Source organism: Schistocerca serialis, chromosome 9 (genome assembly GCF_023864345.2).
Source record: "Schistocerca serialis cubense isolate TAMUIC-IGC-003099 chromosome 9, iqSchSeri2.2, whole genome shotgun sequence".
In the NCBI taxonomy this organism is placed as follows: domain Eukaryota; kingdom Metazoa; phylum Arthropoda; class Insecta; order Orthoptera; family Acrididae; genus Schistocerca; species Schistocerca serialis.
This window is the reverse complement of record NC_064646.1, coordinates 444,395,705-444,418,697: the sequence shown is the minus strand read 5'-3', so window position 1 is coordinate 444,418,697 and position 22,993 is coordinate 444,395,705. Positions and strand designations below refer to the sequence as shown.

Here is a 22,993-nt window from a genome sequence, read left to right as displayed (position 1 = left end):
CATACTGCTGATCAGTATTCAAGCAGCGGGCGAACAAGCATACTGTAACCTACTTCCTTTGTTTTCGGATTGCATTTCCTTAGGATTCTTCCAATGAATCTCAGTCTGGCATCTGCTTTACCAACGATCAACTTTATATGATCATTCCATTTTAAATCACTCCTAATGCGTACTCCCAGGTAATTTATGGAATTAACTGCTTCCAGCTGCTGACCTGCTATATTGTAGCTAAATGATAAGGGATCTTTCTTTCTATGTATTCGCAGCACATTACACTTGTCTACATTGAGATTCAATTGCCATTCCCTGCACTATGTGTCAATTCGCTGCAGATCCTCCTTCATTTCAGTACAATTTTCCATTTTTACCACCTCTCAATATACCATAGCATCATCTGCAAAAAGCCTCAGTGAACTTCCGATGTCATCCACAAGGTCATTTATGTATATTGTGAATAGCAACAGTCCTACGACACTCCCCTGCGGCACACCTGAAATCACTCTTACTTCAGAAGACTTCTCTCAATCGAGAATGACATGCTGTGTTCAGTTATCTAGGAACTCTTCAATCCAATCACACAATTGGTCTGATAGTCCATATGCTCTTACTTTGTTCATTAAACGACTGTGGGGAACTGTATCGAACGCCTTGCGGAATTAAAGAAACATGGCATCTGCCTGGGAACCCGTGTCTATGGCCCTCTGAGTCTCGTGGACAAATAGCGCGAGCTGGGTTTCACATGATCATCTTTTTCGAAACCCATGCTGATTCCTACAGAGTAGATTTCTAGTCTCCAGAAAAGTCATTTTACTCGAACATAATACGTGTTCCAAAATTCTACAACTGATCGACATTAGAGATATAGGTCTATAGTTCTGCACATCTGTTCGACGTCCCTTCTTGAAAACAGGGATGACCTGTGCCCTTTTCCAATTCTTTGGAAAGCTACACTCTTCTAGAGACCTATGGTACACCATTGCAAGAAGGGGGGCAAGTTCCTTTGTGTACTCTGTGTCAAGTTAGTCTATGTCTTGGTCACAGGATACTTTACTAAAATTAATAACAAATATAGTGTATTCAAATACTGAATATACACCTACATGTTGCCACTCTAATATTTAGATCTGCTGATTGCTGAAAAGCCAGAATCAGTTATTAACTTTGATAAAGTAGCCTGTGGCCATGACATTAACGTCTATAGTCTACATTGTAGAAACTTAATATGCATGTTATATTAGGAATAAATTATTACTGCTTAGTGCTATTCATTCTTGTGACAGTTAAATAAATTGAGTAAATTAAGTAGAAAGACGCAACTCTGAAGGAAGTTGCTAACTACCAAAGTAATGGCATAGAATTGCTATTGGTAGCTTGTTATTACTTGGTCACAATGAAATTTTTCAAAGAAAATGAGCTTTATTTATAGTACATCACTACTTGCCACACAGCTGAACAATGAACAATTCTGCTGGCCATGTAGCTGACAAAACTTTTCAGTTCCTAAATGTAGATATTCAGATAATTTCTAAGAGCAGCTAATGAGGTATGGTTGTAATTTTCTTTTGGTTGTGTAGGGGTTCCATATTTCTTGTTTTATGTTAGAAGAGAGTTTGTTGAATATCTTCACATGTGAGTAATGTGACTGTGTACTCCATGGTTCACCTGAAACTGATTCTCACTATGTGCAAAGAAAGCAGTTAATGAGTAAAAATATTGGGGAGTGGGCATAAGAATTCCAAGATTCTTAAAAAGGCTTCTGTAACATGTACAGTTATCTACTTTATTAATCTACTATCTACACAACATTCTTACTGCAGGTTTCTGCTGAAGAAACACATTATTTACTTTAGGTGCCCTGCCCCAGAACATAATACCATAAAACAAGTGGAAATATACCAAATTAATACAATGACAGATACTTGTAAGAAGGTAACTATCTGTGTGCTCATGCCATTATACAGGTAATTTTGTTTCATTTACTGTATGACCATTACTCTCTAGGCCCTACTTCTGGTACTGATGGGTCATTACTACTTATTTAAAAAGGCATAATATGTGTCTTCATGACAGTTAGCTGTAAACCGCTTATAGGGAGATATTTGCCAATTCATTTTTGCATTGTGTGGAGTAAGCTCATATGAACATTGCTCATCACTTTCTGATTTTTCATTTCACTTTTGGCTAAAAAACAAACAAGTTGATATCCTAAGGTTTGCAAAATACATTAATTAAAGTCACCACATCTCACCTACCTCTCCCTCTATACCATTACCTTCAAAGTAGTGCCTTAGCCCCATACTCTTTGACAAATTTTTTATGAAAGGTATGACCATGGTCAGACTTTTATAAAAGATATGATAAAAGTATCCCAGTACTCTGTCAATAATATTATAAAATGTCCTTTATAAAAGATATTTCACAAAATTATGTATAGTACAATACAGACCTTAGAAATGAATACATCGATCCCAAAATTTCTGCCACTTTTAAAATGCATCGTGGATGTTTTTCTGCATCGCCTTTGTGAAGTAGTGAGATGCAAATTTGTGGACAGTGGCCTGTTGGTACCTTCACCACAACAACACACTCACTCATTGTTCTCAATTAATTTAGAGTGTTTTGGCCAAATACAACACAGCTGTGGTTTGTCAACTGCCCAATTCCCCTGACCTAACACCGCGTGACTTCTGGCTTTTCCCTAAACTGAGAAAGATTCTGAAGGGAACCAGATGTCAGAAAATGAAGATATTATACAGAATTCAGTGGAGCAGCTGTGCACCTTACCAAAAGAAGCTTTTGAGTGAGGCTTACAACAGTGACAGCAGTGTTGGGAGAGATTTGTAGAAGGTAAAGGGGACTGCTTTGTAGGTGACTAGTGTCAAACAATTGTATCTCAGTAAAGATTGATTTTATAAATAAAAGTCAGATACTTTTTGAACAGCCCTCATACATAAAAAGAACAAAAGTGGACTTAGTATTGATCCACATGATACATTTTTAATGATTATTCATGTTCATTCTTCAGCACCCACTGTGTAAAATGAAACACTACTACCTTTATAGAATGTATTATTTCACAACAGGAAACCAGAGGTTAGAAAATACCTCTACTCTCTGGAGAAGACTCATTAGTATAAGATAATACAATTACCTGTGAGTTGTACAAAATTATAAAATATTTGGAAGATAAGTAACACCTAATCACAATATGCTTGGAGGAGTATGGCCCTCTTAAGCTGCCTACTAACAGAGACAAGGTTTTCATTTTTCAGTCTTGTACATTACTGATACTCTGAGGAGTATTCCCTTTCTTTGTTTGTTTTTTTAAATAGGAAGAACTACACGACCTGCAGTTGCAACTGCAAGAAGTCCGCCAGTACCAGTCAGATCGGCTTGGTGTGTTACGAAAGGAAAGGGACAACTATGGAACATTGTACACAACCCTTATGAATGACAAGGAGGCGGGCACCCTAACTGACAAAAAGCAAGCTATGCACCTCGCTGTATGTTGTGCAGCCACCACCAAGGTATGCAATGTTATCGTCCATTGTCACAGTGACCTAAATTTGACAAAAAGATTAGGATACTTGCACAACGTAAATAACATCAACAAAAAGAAAGGACGTAGCAGCCCAGATTCTAAATAACTACCTACCTCAGTGTCAGTAGTAATTTTTTAAGAGATGTGTGTTTAATTGAATGCTATACATCCATCAAACATAATAATTCTGCTAGGATCATTGCAGTACAGATTGCTGTAGTTGCAATGAACATGTTCTTGTAAAAGAACAACCTCTCAACTATGGGTAGTATATTTAGTATAAAATGTGGAAACAATAAGTTATGTCCATTAATAGAGCCCATTTCACGGTGTCATAGACATCTCATTAACGTGTAAAATAAATGAATCCTTTTCAGCTGTTTAATGTACCTTTAATATTTTGACAAGTGCAATTGATGGAATTTGAAAGGAGCACTAAACAGCTAAGATGGAGTCATTGTTACTTGGGGGACAAATGCTTGTCGGATATGTGACATTCAATGAGCCACACATGCTTCCAGGAACAAACCGAATTATGGGCACCATTGGAGAATCTTTCTTTGCTACCTGAGAACAGGTCTGACTAACTAGTGTTGCCAATCTGTGAGAGCCAGTAAGCTGCTCAGTAGGCACAAGCTATGTGTGTGCTTCGGCAACTATTGTGCAATGTGATGTTACAACACCATGTGTTGCAGGGAGTGGGGAACTTGGTTTGACTGCCTGGAGCATGAAGATGGTACAAATGTCTATAAAAAATATCAACATCAAAATGTGCTACATGCTGGAGCAATTTATGGCTGTTGGTGCTAAACAACTGTTAGCAAGCGGCCACTGGGGAACCTACCGCACTTCAGCTGCATAGGGCTTACCCAGCCATGTGAACTCTCTTTGTGTGGGTCACTACTTCCCTACCACCTAGCGAGACCAAAATGGTTCACGACTAAGATAATCACAAATCCTCCATGGTTTGGATGGAATACTAGTTGCATCTACCACCTATCCACTGAGAGGAGCTCAACAAGTGACAGGGAAAAAGGGACATTTGGCAAAATGTCTTCTTTTTATGTTCAGAAATCGCTGAAGTGTGTAGGTGCATCACTAAAAACCATAAAACATGTTAGAAGTGGGGCATTATTAATAGAAACAACCACAGCTACACAAGTCAGCCATCTGATTAACTGTAAGAAGCTAGGAGAATTCTCTGTCGCAGTGCTAAATCATAATTCCCCTAACTCAAGCCTTTGTTCTCCTCCCATGCTACTATGAGTTCTGATGCAAAGAAGTTGCTGAAGAAATGATCTGATGATAAAGTAACAGAGGTCTTGAACATTATGAAGCAAATCAATCTACATCACAACCTACATACATACTCCACAAGCCATAATACAGTGCATGGCAGAGGGTACCTTGACTGCAACGAGTGATTACCTTTCCTGTTCCACTCACAGATGGAGCAAGGGAAAAATGACTATCTATAGGCCTCCATATAAGCCTTACCTTCTCTTATCTTTAATTTGTGGTCCCAATGGAAATGTACATTGATGGCAGTAGAATTGTTCTGTAATCAGCCTCAAATTCCAGTTCTCTACATTTTCTCACTAGTTTCTCAGGAAAACAGCATTGTCTTCTCTTCAGGGATGGCCACATGAGAGCACAAAACATCTCAGTTACATTCACATGCTGATCAAACCTGCTGGTAACAAATGCAGCACCACACCTTTGAATTGCTTCAGTCTCTTCCTACAATCCAACCTTGTGGAGGATCCCTCGTACTTGAGTAGTATCCAAGACAGGATCACACTAGTGTTCTATACACAGTCTCCTTTATTGATACACTACACTTTCCTAAAATTCTCCTGATAAACCAAAATCGACCATACAGCTTCCCTTCTCCTGTCCTTATGTACCTGTCCCATTTCATATCACTTTGCAACATGACATTAATCGGTGTGACTGCGCCAATCAGCACACTACTAATGTTGTATTCAAACATTACATAACTTTTGCATTAATTTATTTTTTATTTTTATGTGTATAACAAATAAGAATGGTGTTATCAAACTTTCCTGGATCACTCCGGACAATACCCTTATCTCTGATGAACCTCACTGTCAGGTACTGATATCTATTGCTTAAGAACTCTTTGAGCTACTCACATATCTGGAAACCTAATCTATAGGCTTGGACCTTCATAACACTCTGTAGTTGGGTAGTTGGGCACTGTGTCAAACACTTTTTGGAAATCTAGGAATATGGAATCTACTCATTGCCCTCCACCCATGATTTACAAGATATTATGTGACTGAGGGGCAACCTGAGTTTCAGACGAGAGATGCTTTCTACATCTGTGCTGATTTGTGAACAGAAGTTTTACTGCCTCAATGAAATTTATTTCAGAATATGTTCAAAAATTCTAAGCAAACTGATGTTAAGGATATTGGTCTTTAATTATGGGGGACCATTTTTTAACCCTCTTATACATGGGACTGACCTGCAGTTTTTTTGTCTCTTGAGGGTTTGCAGTGGGAGATTTGTGAAAAATGCAATCTAAGTAAGTAGTCAGTGCCACAGAGTACTCATGGTAAAGTTGAATTGGGGTTCCATATGGACTGGCAACTTATTAGTTTTCAACTCTTTCAGTTGCTTCTCTATGCCAGGGGTGCCCATTACAATATTCTCCATATGAGAGTCTGTGCAGTGGTCAAAAGACAATGTGATCCTCCTGCATGAATGATTTCTTAAACATGTAATTTGACACTTCAGGTTTGCTTTTGCTGTCTTCTATACCCACACCAAAGTGATTGACAGTTGATTGGATAGAAGTCTTTGATCCGCTTAGCCGTTTCACATAGAAACAGAATTTTCTCAGGTTTCGGCAAGACCTTTCACTGAGGTATGATGGTGGAAATTGTTAAATGCTTTGCAACTAAATGATGTCCAGTTATTGTCTAAGTTGGATGGTCATCTACATCTACACTACATATATGTGGTTGTTCTGCTATTCACCATAAAGTGCCTGGCATAGGTTTCACTGAACCACCTTCAAGCTGTCTCTCTACCGCTGCACTCTCGAACAGTGCATGGGAGAAACGAGCACTTAAATTTTTCTGTGCAAACCCCTGATTTCTCTTATTTTATCATGATGATCATTTCTCCCTATATAGGTGGGTGCCAACAGAATTTTTCTGCAATTGGAGGAGAAAACTGGTGATTGAAATTTCATGAGATGATCCCATCACAACAAAAAATGCCTTTGTTTTAATGATTGCCACTCCAATTCACATATAATGTCTGTGGCACTATCTCCCCTATTTTGTGATAGTTCACAATGAGCCACCTTTCTTTGAACTTTTTTGATGTCATCCTGATGTAGATCCCACACTGCACAGCGGTACTCCGGAATAGGGTGGACAAGCATCGTGTAAGCAGTCTCTTTAGTAGACCTGATGCTCGTTCTAAGTGTTCTGCCAATGAATCGCAGTCTTTGGTTTGCTCTACCCACAACATTATCTATGTGATCATTGCAGTTTAGGTTATTTGTAATTGTAATCCCTAAGTATTTAGTTGAATTAACAGTCTCAAGATTTGTGTGACTTACCGCATAATCAAAATTTAGTGGATTTATTTTAGTACTCATGTTAATAACTTCACACTTTTCTTTATTCAGGGCCAATGGCCACTTTTTGCACCATACAGATATCTTATCTAAATCATTTTGCGAGTCATTTTGATCATCTGATGACTTTACAAGACAGTAAATGACAGCATCACCTGCAAACAATCTAATAGGGCTACTTAGATTGTCTCCTATGTCATTAATATAGACCAGGAACAATAGAGGGCCTATAACACTTCCTTGGGGAATGCCAGATGTTACTTCTGTTTTACTCAATGACTTTTCATCTATTACTATGAACTGTGACCTTTCTGGCAGGAAATCATGAATCCAGTCACATAAACACTCTCCAAGCCTTCTTGATGAATTTATTAGTTTTAGTAACCATAATTGCTATGACACCATCGTGGTCACTAGTCCCTGTCTCTATACTGACACTCTCGACAAGATCTTGATAAGGTCTGGCATGTTTGTAGATATAAGGTCTAAAATATTTCCACTGCATGTAGGTTGTCAAACAAGGTGCTCAAGATGGTTTTCGGAAGACATGTTCAAAAGTTCTTCAGAAGACTGTTCTGTCCATACCACCTACACTGAATCAATAGACACCCCCATCTATACTCAACAGGTTGAAGTTATCTACAACCACTATTGCATGACTGGGTCTGCACTACTGAACATAGACTTTCTTTGAATGATTCTACAACTGTTGTGGCACCATCGGGTGGCCACTAAAAACAACCAATAATTTACTTTCACCTAGGCCTGCTACTCATGTCCAGATAATTGGATGCAGCTGCCCTCTGTTGAGCATGCTGAAAAGTGAAAGTGGCTTGGGAGCAGAGTGCATGGCAAAACAAGTGACACTTCAGGTCCCTTGCGACAAGCCAGATTCTCTCCTGCTGCTACACTCTCAGGGAGCAGTCTGTGCAGATGGCTGACGATGGCCATAAGCATCTTCAGCTGCTTGCAGACTGTGGCCTGCACACACACACACACACACACACACACACACACACACACACACACACACACACACACACACACACACCTGACTATTACTACTGACTACTACAACTACTACTACTAACTTAATAATTTATTATGAAAGCAAACAGGAAAATATGAGGCTTGTTTTTCTGCGAGTGCATCATCAGTGGAGGCTAGTGGCTGACTGCTATGATCAATGGTCACTGGCCTTTTCAAACAAGCAACAACTGCACTACAGTGTGCACAGATACCCTCTATGCAAGCACTGATAAGAGTTAAAAGTGCCAACGTTATAGCCACACAACATTTCCATGCAGCGAGCAGGTAACATGTGGCAAGGCAGCCCATGAAGCAGAAATCATTTGCTTCTTTACAGAATTCTGTGTCAATTGCTCTGCTGACAACACAGCAGAATACTTCAGGAGAAAAAGAAGGTACAAAGGATTTAAAAAAATCAAGCAAGTGTCCTACACTTGTAACGGTCAGTCCCAACTACTCTAATATGGTTAATGTTACTGCTATTCAGTTGATATTCCATCACTAATTCCAATTACAGCCTGCGTAGTTATAGGCCATGTGGAGATCTAAATGGTGAATGGTATGAATACTGTCAATTCTGCAACTGATTTGGATTCAACAGTTTGTTGATATTAGTGTTTATGTATAAGCCCACATGGGATGTCTATAATTGCTATTTTCACTGTTCCAAGGATACAAACATTTTTGCCATTCCTCAACCCATTTCCCAAGGTTTCCTACATCTCAGCTGGCCAGGGCAGAGTTTTATGGTCCCTCCTTTGTCCCCATCCCAGATGGTATGCCATTTTCTATAGAAGGGCGATGGCCTTGCATTCATGACATATATCCTACTTGAACACTCACGAAGTCAGTGGGAACAGATAATAATATAACTGTTTAGTTGTCAAAACTAATTACTGATTATAAATGTGGAAACTAAACTCCAGTCTTTCCACATTCAGTGGATAATTAACAGTGGCAGCAGTAGTAATGCCAAAAGACAATCTCCAGATCTGAAAAAGTCTGGAACCATGAACATAAATACAAACAGATAATAATCTAGTTACTACACTAAAGAAAAAGTAGAAAGTATCCCAGCAGTCAACTTATTTGAAATAGGAGCTGTGAGAGTACTTATTTTAGTTATTGAGTCTTTCAAAACAGTAAAATAAGTTTTATTCAGATGGAAATGTTTTATAGAAACTAGAATTCGAAAGACTTTAAATCAATTACAAAGTATTAACTGAATAATCTGAGTCACTAAGTATCAACTCATGGGCCACTGGTCTGGTTCTTCCCAATCTAATGGATGTTATTACTCAATGATGGCAACAGCAACTACTTTGTATTATAGCCCTACAGACTACTTACCTTCCAATGTCCATTTAATTTGTATACTGGAAAGGTGCTATTCAGGTACCAGGTGGTTGTAATTAAAGGGCAGCTATTCATGGAGGTCCAGTGTGGGCTTTGATTAGCGTATGGCAGCAAAGCTTGGTAGATACGCTGATGCAATAATAGAGAATCAATTACACTGGAAAAAATTAGTTCCAATTTTGGTCATCAAGTGTGAATCTGGCGCTGTTCATCATCTCATCAACCACTCACATTGAGAAAACTGTGTAAGAAATGGTTGATAATAAAATCAACATTATGCATTTGACCTTTTCTGTCCACGTCCCATTCCTAATCCATTACATGTGAAAAAATTTTGTGTGTCTTTCTTGCATTCGCAGTGCCACCAGCTGGTGGCCAAAATTGGAACTATTTTCTTTCCCCCCCAGTGTAAATCAGTTCCACATTAACACATTAGAATATCTACCAAGTTGTGCTGCCATATGATAATTAGAGCCCACACTGGACACATGTGAGTAGCTGCATGTTAATTATAAAACCTGATATATTGATAAATAAATATTAGTACATAATATTCATGGCAATTCCTTGAACTATTGTAACTTTTAAATGCATGTCTAGTTTTTAATCCAAAATAAGTTTGGAGGCAGATAATCAACTGGGATAAACACAGGCAGATCAATAATCATTCAAAAATGCAGTTGATGTCTGGTTGACAACTGTATTAACTTGTTTTGGGCAGTCCGTAGAGGATACATACGTGGTCCAGTCACATTAGAGTGGCACCCTCCCACCCACCCCGTGTTCGACATCACTGTGCAGTCACCTCTCATAGATGATGGGTGGCAGCACTAGACGTGGAGGGTATATAAAGTAGTCGTCGTAATCCGGAAATGGATCACTTTATCTGACATCCAAACAGGCATTATCATTTGCTTTTGGGCCAAGGGTGGAAGCTCAAAATGGCTCTGAGCACTATGGGACTTAATATCTGAGGTCATCAGTCCCCTAGAACTTAGAACTACTTAAACCTAAGGACATCACACACATCCATGCCCGGAGCAGCATTCGTACCTGCAACCATAGCGGTCGTGCGGTTCCAGACAGAAGCACCTAGAACAGCTTAGCCACACCCACCAGCCAAGAGTGGAAGCATTTCTGAAATGGTTGAGTTTGTAAACTGTTCACACACCATTGTGGTTAAAGTATACTGTGCATGGCAAATGGCACTATCCAAAACTGGTACTGAGGCAAGTGTTGTGCACCAGAGACTACAGATGACAGGAGTGAACAATGGCTGTGGATATGTGTATGGGCAAATATAATGCAAATGTTGAGTAACTGATTGCCCAGGTGAAGCAAGGGTCTACCAACAGTGTATCTTCAATGACTGTTCAATGAACGTTGCTGGGATGGGCCTCCGCAGCACATACCTGGTTTATGCAGCCATGCTGACTGCTGTTCATCAGTGACAAAGGCTGGAATTTACATACCAGTGCCACAACTGGACATCCACTGACTGGCAACAGATGGCCTATCCAGATGAATCACATTTTATGATTCATTGGACAGATGGCTGTTGGCATGTATGGCACGAAATGTGTGAAAGCAAACATCCTCCAACAATCATCAAAAGAGGCCATGGCAGCATTAGGGTCCTTGGAACATTTTTTTATTTTTTTTTTTTTTTAAGTCCCAGAGAGATCTTATCATTCTGGAAGACATAATAGATCAACACAAGTATGGTATGCATCTATTCTTGGCAGCTTGTTTTTCTTTGGCATGATGGCATCTAACAGTAGGACAATGCAACATGTCACACAGCTCACAGTGTTCTTGCATGGTTTAAAGAGCACCAGTTTGAGTTTGCTGTACTAGCCTGACCAGAAAACTCCCCAGACTTAAACCCAATCAAGAAACTGTGGAACTATCTTGATCAGGCTGTTCGCACCATGGATTCTCAACTGAGAAACAGCACAACTGGCCACAGTACTGGAGTCTAATTGGTAGTGACCAGAATGTCTTTGACTCTCTTCCTTCATATCCTGCAGTGCCTGCACTGTAAAAATGGTTATTCAGGCTTTTCACAGATGGTCACACTAATGTCACTGGACAGAGTAAAATAATACCTACTGAATGAGGTGTTGAAGCCAGCCATGCATAGTTCTTACCAAGTTATTTATAGTATTACAGACTTCTTACTGTTGGCCATGAGTTAGTTCACAGTTTTATGTGGCACATGCACACATATAAACTCAGAATCTGTTTCTGACAGTGCAATTGTAGGTCTACACACACCCTGGAATAATGACATGTACATCATCTGTAATTGCTGAAATCATCTGCATTACAGCACAAACACCCTCATGCTCTTGAACCAATGCATCCACAATCCACCTCAGCGACCTCACATCCAGTTTTCCATTGTGAATCATTCTGCCTGCCTCCCCATGATAAAAATCAACTGTGATTTGTTCCATTTATCTTCCTGGACTCTCTTCCACACATCTTCTTTTAGTGGGTATTGTTCTAGTGAATTGTATGATTTCTTACACATAGATGATTTATGTATCTTTACTGTAACTATCTAAATTACTTTTTAGCTTCCTTATTTCTGTTCCATTTTAATATCTAAGACTCTGAACACTCGAATCTGCTTTCTCACTGTCTTAACCAATCAGAGGGCTCCCTGAAACATTTGCTTCTTTGGTCATCCTACAGATGAAAAAAAAAACTGCTTCACTTATGTGCCACGACATCTCATCAGTGAAAACAACTCAGAATTTTTTTAATGAATCATTCATAATCATTACATGCTGAGTCAAAAATATTATACAAGTTGACGCAGCTACCAACACTCATACCCTTTGCCTCAGTAAGCAGAAATATATGCTCCTGCGTGTATCATTGAAAAATAGCAACTTTCTCCACTTCAGCAACAAATATGTCATGCAAAAAGTCAAAGGCACAAGAGCACACAACATATCACAAAAAAGGGATCACAAAGTACAAAAATCAGCATACCAAAATGGCTATTGTTACTACATAGCCATTAAAAAACACACATCAAATAAACAAAAATAGAAATAAGAAATTTAAAAGACATCAGACAAACCCACACTCATGTTGACTGATGGGTCCAAAGAAGACTCATACATAGAAATCCATTGCCCAAACAGTGGTTCCCATGCCATTATTGAACCTGAATGGATTCATGATTCATATGAAGAAAGTGAGACACTTGACGCAGGGCATATCCTTGTATATGCCTGGAACCTGAACAGTTATCTTCCAAATAATTAGCTGGATAGAATTTAATTTCTGCAATCCAGTAGATTTACTTCTTTGGCTAAACATTCAATTAAATTGTAAGGCTGTGTCCTCTTTCTAGATTTCTTATTTAAATCAAACTATGGCTTTAGGTTCTTGCAATACACACAGTATTTCCTCTTATAAAGCAATTTTGTCAACAGTGTTTAGTTATGTATATCATTTGTGAGTCAGTTAGATTTTTAGGATATTGTTAATTATCTTCGAAAAGTAATCATTTGGTGAATCTTCAATTATTTTCATCATATTAGTGTTTAAATCTCATTACCATTCCCATGACCTTAAAATTAATATGCAACACAGTTTGTATTCAGTTACACATATCAAATAATTTGACTTTGGTAGCAATGGAAATTGGAATAATGTAGCTCAACTGCTTTTAACACTTTACACTTTGACAAGTCTTATGCTTATTACTATTTTAGTTAGCAAAGCTGCAATCAAAACAGTCCAAGTGCTGTAAACTGGTGAGATTGATCTATGTCATATCTTTAACTTCTTTTTTAAATTTTTAAGCCATTTGACTCAATAACAACAACAACAACAACAACACAACAACACTGATGTTTCAACCAAATTATAATATTTGCTCAGTTCAATGTCTTATGTTGTACAAACTGTTTACAATCATTCTAAGATATAATGAAATAATCTTGCATATTCAGCGGAGAAACAGCACAATCTTGTAGCAATGTTTTGAGATGTTTACTCCTAAAGATGATGAGTAGAAAACTTATTGAACCACTGCTTTAAGATAACAGTGTTTGTCAGATGACAGACTGAGAAGATATTTCCAGTGAATCTCATCAAGGAAGTCTGTGTTCTCACATCTTAAGATATATGTTCTACCTTAATTTTTGATAACATGTAATTTCACATTTCAGTTACAGCTCAGTGAAGCTCTTCTCATTATGGATCTAAAGTAATTGCACATTTTTAACAACTGAAAAGACTAGGGCTTTCATGAGAAAATGTTGTGTATTTTGTGGCAATTCCATCACCTATAATTCAATAAATCTTAATGAGCATTGCATTTAAAAGCTCCAACATTTCTAATTTTTCATGAAATTGCATTGAATATTCTGTCGCAATATTTATTTCTCAATTACCTGCTTAGATGGAAGAGAGAAAGGACCTGCATGAAGTTAGCTTTGTTTTCCTGAGGCACAGTATAACCAACAGTTGCAATCATAAAAGCACAAAACCAACAATAAGCATAACTTGTTTCCACAGCACAATTTATCAAGCTATGCAGTTAATAAAGTATGCAGATACCTGAGATCTCAAACATATTCTGGAGATAAATAAATCATATTCACAATGAAATATCTATATCCAGACATGGCAAATCACAAAAAATTATTCAAACTGTCACATATTCTCTCTCAACTACACTGAAGTGCCAACTGAACATGCATATTCAAATACAGAGATATGCAAACAGGCAAAATACAACACTGTGGTCAGCAACGCATATGTAAGACAACAAGTGTCTGGCGCAGTTGCTAGATCAGTTTCTGCTGCTACAATTGCAGGTAAAGAGAGGTTACCAGAGAAAAATAAACTGCAGATGGAAACCTATTTCCAAAACTGCCATCAGTGAGCAAGATGGTAGCATTGGGTGTGCAAATGAATAGCATTCCTGTGAAAAATGAAAAAAAAAAAAATGATGGTAAAAGTAAAGTGTGTATGATCAAAATTGTGAAGTGAGCCATTAGGCAAACAAAGGTACACTCTTTTCTGCTTAAAAATTCAAACAAGTGGACTAAAATATCATATAAAAACAAAAAACTGAGCACATAAAATTTCCATAAAGGGAAAACATCAAACAACTCGTGCTTAAAAACAAATTTCAAGCTCTTTCCATGAATGAAGGGTTTGAACCAAAACCAGTAAGTGTAAGTGAACATTCAAAACCACCATGTAGCGGCACCACCATTTAGGACGAGGCCAGTGATGCAGACCAAGGTGAACGGAGCATTGTATCTGGTTCCTCCTGACAGGCACCCACCCACTACAACTATGTCAACAGAATGATGAAACATCATCTAAATTTATTATTAGGAAAAACACTGGCAGTGAGAAGCTGTGCATACCATTAATTGCACATAATAAGAAATGAATGTGAAGGACACTGTTAACAAACATGTACATCACGTAAATCATGCCTATACCCATGTACCAAAGAAAAATAGCAAAATACATTTTCTTGCAGACAGTAAAGGAATTGACAAAATTTTTTTACATAACGATCACCAAAGATTGATGCAACTGGCACTGTCAAACCATGAGTGCCTTTATCTGAAATTCTAAAAAACTGTAAAAGCACCTTATAGTCTGGAAGCAAGTGTATTTTGATAGGAGGCACAAATGACATCTACTGTAATGAAAGTAGGTAGGCAATAAAGGTTTTGAAAGACAAACTTCAAAATAACCCACAAATTACCTTTTCTGTTGTTGCTATTCCATGGAGGCATGATTTAATAGGAAAATTGTGTGTTGATATTGAAATCATGAACACTAATAGAAAACTATGAAAAATTTGTAAATCATTTCCCACTACAACTTTCATACCAGTTAACAGCTCTAGCACTTAACAAAATGTGGTCTGCACCAAAATAGCAGGGGTGAAGATGCCATGTGTGCTGAAATAACGAAAGCTGCTCTATTAACAAGTAAAATAAACAGTATCCCAAGCCCCCTGCCAGCAGTGACAAGTGTTGGAGATCCAACCATACCTATGCAAGCAACAGATTACTCAACAGGAACACTCCCACAAACTTCAAGTGAGGCAACAGTGGAATCTCAAAATGTCATCATCAATCCTGCAACTGCTGTCCCCCTGCATTCACCAATGGCAGTGGTAGAAATATCATCTACTGGTGACCTTCCATCAGTGGCTCAAGACGCTTACATCAGTCCTAGTCCCTCCACAATCTACAGCAGTGTGAGACTCTGCTCCATATCATGTGTCTCCATCATCATCAGCAGTAACAGAGGCAAGTGGAAGAAGCACAAGAACCAGGAAATGCACAATTCTACAGGATTTTTGGTATCCAGCCTCATTTCCAAGACTAACTTCACTCCAAAATTTGCAGATACACTGCCTATAATCTCTAATTTCAATTGACATTGTGACATCAGAACAAAGAGTTTAGGAAATGACAAACTGTATTTTTCATCAGAATACAATGGGCCTAAGAAACAAACTGGACTAATTGTCTGTTTGCATTAATGACAATGATGCAATAAACAATGAGCATAAATGATGTTTTACTGAACATCATTTGATGGAAAGGATTGAAATGGTGTAACTATATTGTCACGTAGAAGAAGGTGTAAGCAGATGAATGATGAACACTGACTTCACTTAACAAAGTTTTATTCAGCACTTGCACAGACAAGAGTGCAGAGCAAACTGCCTCCAGCCAGAACACATACCGTATGTACAGGGCTATTACAAATGATTGAAGCGATTTCATAAATTCACTGTAGCTCCATTCATTGACATATGGTCATGACACACTACATATATGTAGAAAAACTCATAAAGTTTTGTTCGGCTGAAGCCGCACTTCAGGTTTCTGCCACCAGAGCGCTCGAGAGCGCAGTGAGACAAAATGGCGACAGGAGCCGAGAAAGCGTATGTCGTGCTTGAAATGCACTCACATCAGTCAGTCGTAACAGTGCAACGACACTTCAGGACGAAGTTCAACAAAGATAGACCAACTGCTAACTCCATTCGGCGATGTTATGCGCAGTTTAAAGCTTCTGGATGCCTCTGTAAGGGGAAATGAACGGGTCGGCCTGCAGTGAGCAAAGAAATGGTTGAACGCGTGCGGGCAAGTTTCACGCGTAGCCCGCGGAAGTCGACGAATAAAGCAAGCAGGGAGCTAAACGTACCACAGCCGACGGTTTGGAAAATCTTACGGAAAAGGCTAAAGCAGAAACCTTACCATTTACAATTGCTACAAGCCCTGACACCCGATGACAAAGTCAAACGCTTTGAATTTTCGGCGCGGTTGCAACAGCTCGTGGAAGAGGATGCGTTCAGTGCGAAACTTGTTTTCAGTGATGAAGCAACATTTTTTCTTAATGGTGAAGTGAACAGACACAATGTGCGAATCTGGGCAGTAGAGAATCCTCACGCATTCGTGCAGCAAATTCGCAATTCACCAAAAGTTAACATGTTTTGTGCAATCTCACGGTTTAAAGTTCACGGCCCCTTTTTCTTCTGCGAAAAAAACATTACAGGACACGTGTATCTGGACATGCTGGAAAATTGGCTCATGCCACAACTGGAGACCGACAGCGCCGACTTCATCTTTCAACAGGATGGTGCTCCACCGCACTTCCATCATGATGTTCGGCACTTCTTAAACAGGAGATTGGAAAACCGATGGATCGGTCGTGGTGGAGATCATGATCACCAATTCATGTCATGGCCTCCATGCTCTCCCAACTTAACCCCATGCGATTTCTTTCTGTGGGGTTATGTGAAAGATTCAGTGTTTAAACCTCCTCTACCAAGAAACGTGCCAGAACTGCGAGCTCGCATCAACGATGCTTTCGAGCTCATTGATGGGGAAATGCTGCGCCGAGTGTGGGAGGAACTTGATTATCGGCTTGATGTCTGCCGGATCACTAAAGGGGCACATATCGAACATTTGTGAATGCCTAAAAAAACTTTTTGAGTTTTTGTATGTGTGTGCAAAGCATTGTGAAAATATCACAAATAATAAAGTTATTGTAGAGCTGTGAAATCGCTTCAATCATTTGTAATAACCCTGTATACAGCTACAGAACATTCCAGTACCATGATTCTTGCCATTTGTGGATTCTTCTAGAACATACTCAAACTGAAGATAGAAATTAAAATGTTTCAGTTCAGGTGAGTTTTGAACTCATGACCCTCCATACAACAATTCAGTATCACAACCACTACAGTATGGTGACTGCGCTACTCGGTTTCTTCTGCAACATTGCTCCCTCCTTAAGAGAATGGTGTCTCGGTGTTACATCCTCTAGTCCGGGAACAAGCCATCAGTCCTGCATACTCTGACTTCTGATGGCTGATGTTCACCCTGGCAGTTATCTTCTTAGAACTTCCCTTGTCGCTACATTCTTCATTGCCTTTCCGTTTGTTGCTTGTCACTGGAGCTTCAAATTTACCCTGGGTTGCAGGACCCTTATAGGGCTTCATTCAAAGGATATGGACCATGTCTCTGACCTTTCATTGTCTTGTGTTGGTGTCAAAATCTTCAACTACACAAGTAACATCAAATAATTGTCTTGAAACCTTATAAGGTCCAAAGTAGTGAGTGAAGATCCAGATGAGGTCACCAGGCTGGTAAACAGCAGGGTGGTGACTTGCGTCATACCTTCAGCGATTGTTTTCTTCAGCCTGCAGCATGGGGAGTTGAGCTAACTGCCGAGCTTCCTCAGCTCTGGTTAACACCTGGCCGATGTAGTCGTTGTCCATGTCATCAGGATGTAATGGAAACACAGTGTCCATCATTGTTGTTGCTTCATGCCCATGCACCAGGAAAAATGGCATAAATCCTGTGGTGTCTTGTTTGGCGGTGTTGTAGGCAAATGTCACAAAAGGTAGCACCTCATCCCAGTTGCTCTGCCCAACATTGATGAACATTGATAGCATGTTGGCCAAGGTCTTATTACGGCATTCAGTGAGCCTGTTAGTTTGCAGATGGTAGGCAGACGTCATGTGATGAGTAATGTTGCACTGACAGTTTATCTCTGTCACAAGTTTTGATTGAAAAACTTTCCTTAGATCCATAATTAATGACCTTGGGGCACCATGTTTTAATACAATTTCTTCTATGATGAATTTGGCTACCTCAAATGCTTTGGCTCTTTTCATGGCTTTTGTAATGGCCTAGCACATCAGATAATCAGTGCAAACTATAATCCATCTATTGCCACTAGCAGATGTTGGAAATCACCCAAGGAGGTCAACCCCAACACACTGGAAAGGCGTTTCGACTGGTGGAATTGGTATGAGTCAGCCAGGTGGTTTCTGAGGAACTGCCTTTCTCCTCTGGCACTCTCGACAGTATGACACACAATGACGGACACTCCTAAATATACCTGGCCAGAAAAATCTCTTGCAGATCCTATCGTATGTCTTAATAAATCCTAAATGTCTGGCCTCAGTTGTGTCATGGAATTTCTGTAGAACATCTAAGCGCATGTGTTTAGGAATCACTGGTAGCCACCTGTTTCCAAATGGATCAAAGTTTTTCTTGCAAAGTAATCCATAAACTACCTTAAATTGTCCTTTCACATCCTCTGACTGATTTAAGGCAAGCATAATTTCAGATATCTTGGCGTCCTTCTTCTGCTCAGCAGAGAGATCCTGGAGTGCAGTGAGACAGTCAGTATCTTCATCAAAGTCTTGATGGTCTTGCGCAGGGTTTCTTGAGAGGCAGTCAGGTTCTTGGTGTTTTCTTCCACTTCTGTACACTACGGTAATGTCATACTCTTGAAGACGTAGTGCCCACCTGGAGAGTCGTCCTGTCAGATCCTAAAGAACTGTCAACCAACAAAGTGAATGATGGTCTGTAACAACTGTGAATGGCCTTCCATAGAGATACTGTCGAAATTTGCATGTGGCCCAGATCACAGCAAGACATTCTCTTTCTGTAGTTGAGTAGTTTCTCTCAGCTTTTGTAAGTGTCCTAGAAGTATAGGCTATAACCTTCTCTTTTCCATCTGAAATCTGCACCAGAACAGCATTGATCCCATACCCACTGGCATCTGTGTGTAGTTCTGTAGGTGCTCTCTCATCATACAGACCAAGCACAGGGTCAGTCGTCAGAGCTTTTTGCAGTACATCGAAAGAACCTTCTTGAGCACCACCCCAGATAAATATAGCATTGGCTTTTAACAACTCTGGAGTGACCTGGCTTTGATAAAATGACAATAACAAGAACACAATCCGAGAAAGCTTCTCACATCTCTAATACTTTTAGGAATAGGAAATTCCGTTATAGCAATCACCTTTTCTGGGTCTGGCTGCACACCATCATTTCACACAAGGTTCCCAAGTATTTTGATTTCTTTTGCTCTAAAGAGACACTTTTTTGGATTAAGTTTCAGTCCAGCTTGTTGGAGACACTTAAGAATGGCCCTCCGTGTGTTCATCAAATGTTTCTGTGACACTATAATGTCATCTAAAAACAAAGACACATGGCCCACTTCAGGTGCCTTAGAAAATTATCTATCATTTGTTCAAAAGTTGCTGGTGCATTACACAAACCAAATGGCATTACCTAATACTCATACAAACCCTCAGGGGTGATGAATGCAGTTTTGCAGTTTTCTCATGATCAGCCTCATCTACTTCGATCTGCCAGTATCCCGAGTACATGTCTATGGTTGAGAAAAACTTAGCCCCCTTCAGACAATCTAGTGTATCGTCAATTCGTGGAAGAGGGTAAACATCCTTTTTCATTATCTTATTAAGCTTCCTGCAATCAACACAGAAGTGCCAACTGCCATCTTTCTTCCTGGCAAAAACCACTGGAGATGACCATGGGCTCTGCAAAGGCTGAATGATGTCATTCTACATTATTTTCTCTACCTCGGCACAAATTATTCAATGTTGTGTTGCTGACACACGGTATGCTCTTTGGCTTATTGGTTGATGGTTAGTGCCAGCGCTAATTTTGCCCACAGACTCAGCGTGGGAGATTTCTATGATGCTCAGCTGTTCTGCAATTAACGGCTCAGCATTTGCTATGCACATGCATCTTGGAAGTATCTGCAGTTCTCGGCGACAATTAACTATCCACAATTCACCAAATCCATTCTTAAACGAGACGACAGAGGCTGGGATGACCAAGTTCTTCTTCAGTGGTATGCTTTTCTTACTTTCCACTACAAGATCCAAGGGTTGATACATGGCATGACACATGACAGCTATCTTTCTAGGGCTGACTGCAGGAATGATCACTTCATCCAGCACACATAGTCTCCACACACTCGGATGCACATCTTCCTGTCCACAGCATCTCATCTCGTCTAGCATAATCTTCAAGCGACCACAATCTATAATTACTTGAGAAGCTTTCAAAAAGTCCCATCCGAGAATGACATCATGACTACACTCTTGTAAGACGATGAATTCTAAGGGCTGGGTATGGCCACTTATACCCACACGAATGACACATCTTCCTGTAGGTTTTACATATTTCCCATTAGCCACCTTCAACAGAGATGTTTTGTTGTCGACAAATACAGTTTTCTGCAACTGGCGATGGTACTTCTCAGAAATGAGTGAATATGATGCTCCAGAGTCCACAAGAGCTTGGGCTGGTTGGCCATCCATGAGGGTATTAATGTAGTTTCCTATCATTTTTGTAGTGATCAATGGTGGAGGATTTTTCTCTTCAGCAGCCTCACCTCCAAGGAAGGTCGCATCCTTTAGTTTCCCAGGTTGTGGCAGCTAGGTGTCGAAACCTCCTTCAGGAGTGGGGCTCGATACATGTCCTCAGCAACACCCTTCATGAGATGTGCAACCTTATCTTCCTACTTCATTCTAGGATTCACAGTTTTACACAGCTCCAAGGCATCTTGAATGTAGGATGCTGTCATTTCTCCTGGATGCTGTGCCCTGCACTTTAATTTATCTTCAGCCTTGCACTTCTGTCGTTGTGTGTCACCGAAATACTTCTGCTGTTCTGCCTGGAATTCTTCCCAGCTTGTGAATTTCTCCTCCTTGTTCTCATACCATTGCTTGGCAGTGCCCTCCAAGTAGAAAAATATGTTAACCAAACACACCGTGTCATCCCATTTGTTAAATTTGGCTGTGTGCTCATATACCATCAGCCACTTGTTTGGATCTTGGCCATTGTCACCAGAGAACCCAGAAGGATATCTCATGTTGTGGCACACAGTTGCTGTCATTGTGATGGCCTCTCCTTCTTCTGTCTCCGATAGATTGTGATCTGTTGAATATGGCTTGAACTCAGATTTCTCACCGCATAAACAGCGGCTCTGTCGTGGTCTGATGGGAGCCACTGTGTTGTTGGTAATGTGAGTATCACAAGTTCCAATACCTAGCGCCTCCACCAGAATAATGTCACATACAGGAACGTGTAAGCAGATGAATGATGAACACTAACTTCACTTAACAAAGGTTTATTCTGCACTTGCACATACAAGAGCATAGAGCGAATTGCCTCTGGCCGGAAAACATACAGTATATATACAGTTACAGAACATTCCAGTACCACAATTCTTGCCATTTGTGGATACTTTTAGAATGTACTTGAACAAAAGATAGAAATTAAAATGTTTCTGTTTGGGTGAGTTTTGAACTCACGACCCTCCATGCAACAATCTAGTATCGTAACCACTACACTACAGCAACTGTGCTACTTAGTATCTTCTGTGACAAATACAATCTAGTGGCTTATTACACTAGAAACACAATGGATAAAGGGGGAATAGTAATGTATGTTAAAAATAATGTAATGTGCAAGTCTGTAGATGGATAAAATTGTGTTGCTCGACATTTTGAGGCTTGTTGCATTGAACTCCACATTAATACTCTGCCTGTTTATGTGATTACTGTTTACAGAGCACCCTCCGGAAAGGTTAGTATATACCTCAAGCAAATAGAAGCACTTTTAACTCACCTGTTCTCAAAATCTCAAAAAAAAAGTAATAATGCTTGGAGATTTTAATGTAAATTTCCTTACAGATTTTGAGAATGTAATGAGCTCTTTTGATCTGAGGGCAGTTGTTGACTTTCTAACAAGGGTGACTAAGAACTGCACAAGTCTGATTGACTGTATTTTTGTAGACAATAACAGGACTGATACTTGTAACATTAATCTTAAATGGTCTTTCCAACTATGATGGGCAGTTGTTAAAAATGCATGATGTAAGTCTGGCTAACAAGGCCAGTTTTACCAATAGAGCTTTTAGACTAATCAATATTGAGAATCTGGAAACCTTCAGCAGACATTTGCAGCAGTTGGAATGGGACACAGTATATCAGACCAAATATGTCAATGACAAATTTAACATATTCCTGAATGACTTTGTTACCATTTTTGAAGCAGTGTTTCTCAAAAGAATTTCTAAAAACACCTATCTGAGTGATTACAGGAGGC

General features: G+C 39.5%; 1 protein-coding gene across 1 annotated transcript in view; it reads left to right on the top strand.

Annotated features, from left to right (window-relative positions):
• The window catches only part of LOC126419696 (dynein regulatory complex subunit 2-like), a 117,031-nt gene that overhangs the window by 45,904 nt on the left and 48,134 nt on the right, over window positions 1–22,993 (top strand). Inside the window, exon 5 of the mRNA XM_050086880.1 lies at window positions 3,333–3,527. Coding sequence (XP_049942837.1) covers window positions 3,333–3,527 — 195 coding nt within the window. The remainder of the gene's footprint in view (window positions 1–3,332; window positions 3,528–22,993) is intronic.